The sequence below is a fragment of the Staurois parvus genome, unplaced genomic scaffold (genome assembly GCF_062004578.1).
Source record: "Staurois parvus isolate SC_StPar_1 unplaced genomic scaffold, SC_StPar_1.0 ptg000619l, whole genome shotgun sequence".
Taxonomy (NCBI): domain Eukaryota; kingdom Metazoa; phylum Chordata; class Amphibia; order Anura; family Ranidae; genus Staurois; species Staurois parvus.
In genome coordinates this window covers 2,167,949-2,171,544 of record NW_028318415.1, presented here as the reverse complement: position 1 = coordinate 2,171,544, position 3,596 = coordinate 2,167,949, and the positions used below count along the sequence as shown (strand labels likewise).

The 3,596-nt window shown below is 38.6% G+C and overlaps 1 protein-coding gene across 1 annotated transcript; it reads right to left on the bottom strand.

Moving 5' to 3' along the window:
* Positions 1-219: 219 nt before the first annotated feature.
* On the bottom strand, positions 220-3,039 carry LOC149449424 (putative tubulin polyglutamylase TTLL2). The gene has a single exon (XM_089693249.1). It carries the CDS (start codon positions 3,022-3,024, stop codon positions 1,303-1,305), a length of 1,722 nt encoding a protein of 573 aa, XP_089549375.1. The 5' UTR covers positions 3,025-3,039; the 3' UTR covers positions 220-1,302.
* Between the last annotated feature and the right edge of the window lie 557 nt (positions 3,040-3,596).

The window sequence follows — 3,596 nt, the reverse complement described above, 5'->3', positions numbered from 1 at the left end:
AAGTGAAGTTACCTATTTAATTTTCTTTTTCATTGCACATACAGTATGGTGATGGTGGAACTTTCTCTGATCACTGACACAGAATAAAAATGTAGTTCAGTGATTGTGACGTCATGTATGTGCAGGGGGTGCACTCCAGTCATTCTTTCACTGAAGGATTTATCTCAGCAACATTCCTAAAGTCAATGAGGCTACAAATTCAACTGACTGAGGCATTGATTAAATAAACAAGGTTTTATTTTTACAGGTACTGAACGCAATTAAGAAAGCTTGTGGAAAAATAAAAATGGGTTGATTTAAAGCTGAAGTTTAGTCATTTTGGTGGGATGCAGCAGAGCACACAATACACATTAGTTATGTGTAATGTTGTGTATCGCATTACCTGCAGATTGCTGCTTCTGCTAAAAGTCATCCTTTAAATGTGTCCCTCACAGCCGCTGGATACTGCCCTGAGCCATTCAAAAGACTTGTATTACTACATGCCCACAATGCTTAGCATTCTGTGATCACAAGGAAGAGTTCCTGTCATTCAACTGCTACCCCTCCCTTCACGGAATGTGATGCACTGTGGGAGTGTAGTAATGTGAATGTGAATGGCAGGGAAGGCAGAAGAGGAAGGCTGGATGGATGGTGCAACTGTTCTCAGTAGCAGCGGCTGCTGTTACACTTCAGTGTTGAAAGCCAGCTGCTCAGGGCAATATTCAGTGGCTGCGGAGGAGACACTGCAGGGATGATTTTTACCAGAATGAGCAATCTGCAGGTAATGGGATACGTAAAGTGTATGTCTGAGCAAAATAAAAAAAATACATATGAAATATTTCTGCAATATATGCACATTTCCACCTGTTCTGCCTCTAAAAAAAGCTGCAAGTACAGAATAATACCTGTTGATCATGACAGAAATTCAGTCAGTTCCTAACTTTTTATAATACGTTTACAACGCTGCCTCTGCTACACCAAAATCCTAAGAAATAATTTCAGCCCTACCTTAGGTTTCCTGTTCGGGGCCACAGAGCACCATCTCCTCTCCTCATCTTCAAAGCTTAAGTTGGAGGTGTTCTGTAGTCCACCAGGAGAGAACCGAGTCTGGGCTGATAATACTGCTTGGGAGTTCAGCACCTCAAAGGCACTGTTGTCAGCTTACTGAAGGAAATTTGAAGTTCAATGGATTTCTGTACTTGCTGTGTTTTTAATGACATAAAACATCAGTAAATGTGCATGTATTGCAGAGAAGTACTAAATACCTATTTTGTTTTATTTTGCTTAGGCATTCACTTTCAATTTTCACGGTGTAAAACAAAGTTAGGCAACTTTTATCTCTGTCAAATTCCTCTGTGTCAGTTTACTGATTTCCCGAATTATACTCTTGACATTGGTTCCAGATTTTGAAGCAAGAAGAGATGTTTTGTTAAAGGGAAAAATAAGAAGGAAACCACCAACATGGGCAGGAGGCATTTCATCTAGTTCAGATATGTAGTATAAAGGAAATAGAGGATATTCCACAGATTTCCATTGTGCAGTCCTTGGTGTTTGATTTGTTTCACAGTTTGCCTTTAAAGTGATGAGTGCTGATGGGACTTTTGAAACTGCTTGTCTTGGGGAGGTATTCATTCTTTCTCGTAACCTTGAGGTCAAGGTTTTTCGTGGACATATACTTGCTTTTCCACCTGTTACCATTTCTTTGTTCACTGGATCATCCTTGGGTTGTGTAGAAGACTTTTCCTCTGAGTTACAGATGCAAGAATCCCCAAAGTTGTCCCTAGTTAGTGCTTTTGTTTCTTCATTGCTCTCCAATACAGATTTACAAGATGAAGAGCTGGTGGGCTGATCACAGTTTTCTTTACAGTGACTAATTCTCATTGGGTTGCACTTTTTAAACTCTTTAGAATTGTGTAAGCTTGTATTACTTTTATGCAATGTTTGTAGTTTTGGAGAATGCAAAACTGGAGGAGATGCTTTAACCCTTTTGCTGTTGTATCTTTGTAGGTCAGATGACTTGTAGTTGAGAAGATCAATAATATCATTAATCAGTCTTTTCTTTACTTTTATATCATTTGGGCAATCTAAAGACAGTGCAGGACTGTAGTTTACTTCTAAAAGCCATGGCTTTAGAGTATCATCAATAAGGATATCAAATCCAAAAAGTTCAAAGCAGTTGGGGTACTGAGGTACAGATGGAGCAATGGCTAGCAGGGTCATTGTCACAATATTATATATTCTTTGCCAAAGTAATACATCATCCACTTCGATGCTACGAAGATATGACCTAAACTGACCAAGTGTCCATTTACAACCGGTCCCTACCCTTTCCTTATCTGACAAGTAGGAGGTGCTGTACTTATTAATGCTTGTGTTTGTTAGGTGAGCAAATATGTTATCAAGTGACCCGAGACTGAACTTTTCTGTTGCAAATCTGACCAAACCTTCCTGGTATACATATATGGTCAATGGACAGAAACAGGTCACACAAACATAAATCCTTAGGTCGAATTTGTAGCCAGAGATTAGCAGAGGGTTTGTGATATATTTCTGTACAATTACAGTACAGTCATATGCTAAGTCCTTGATGTCTTGAAAAACAAATATCCCTCTCCCCCTAGACATGTCAGTAGGTTTGCAGATCCAATAGCTTGCCTTTTTACTATGCCTTTCTTTTGAATATTCAGCTAAGAACTTTGTATAGTCATTGGGTAAAATAAAGGCCATAGGACTGAACTGATAATAGGAAGACCCATAGATTCCTTTCATGCGTTTTAAATGTCTTGCCAAACAATCCTTCTTTATCATTTGTGCTGTCCCTGGATGATGGTTAAGCCGTTGCCATGGTTTTATGTTGTTATGATCAGAAGTACGGAATGCTGAGGTTCTCCAGTGTAAGTTCCACTCTGCTTCACCTTGCTGCTCTTCATCAAATTCATCCCAACCACGTTCTAGCAACACTTCACGTACAACTTTGGGAGTACTCTCATGGAGACGAAATATCAGAGTTTCCGATATGTTGCTATCATCATCTTCACTTGCCATAGTACTGAAGAAGGATACATAACCTACATAACGTTTGTTAACTGCAAAAGAATACAGACATATTTTAAATTATGTCAAGTACCAAGTTAAAAAAAATCATCGACAATTAATATTAGGTATAAAAAAGTTTCATAGCCTCTCCAATTTGTCTTTGTGATGCTATAGGCAGTGAAATGGTAAAGATAATGAATACTCATATCTGCTTTCACTACCACTAAGCATCTATATATATACAGTGGGGATCGAAAGTTTGGGCACCCCAGCTAAAAATTTGTATTAATGTGCATAAAGAAGCCAAGGAAAGATGGAAAAATCTCCAAAAGGCATCAAATTACAGATTAGACATTCTTATAATATGTCAACAAAAGTTAGATTTTATTTCCATCATTTACACTTTCAAAATAACAGAAAACAAAAAAATGGCGTCTGCATAAGTTTGGGCACCCTGCAGAGTTAATATCTTGTACTGCCCCCTTTGCCAAGCTGAGACCTGCCAATGTCATGGATTGTTCTCAATCATCGTCTGGGAAGACCAGGTGATGTCAATCTCAAAGGTTTTAAATGCCCAGACT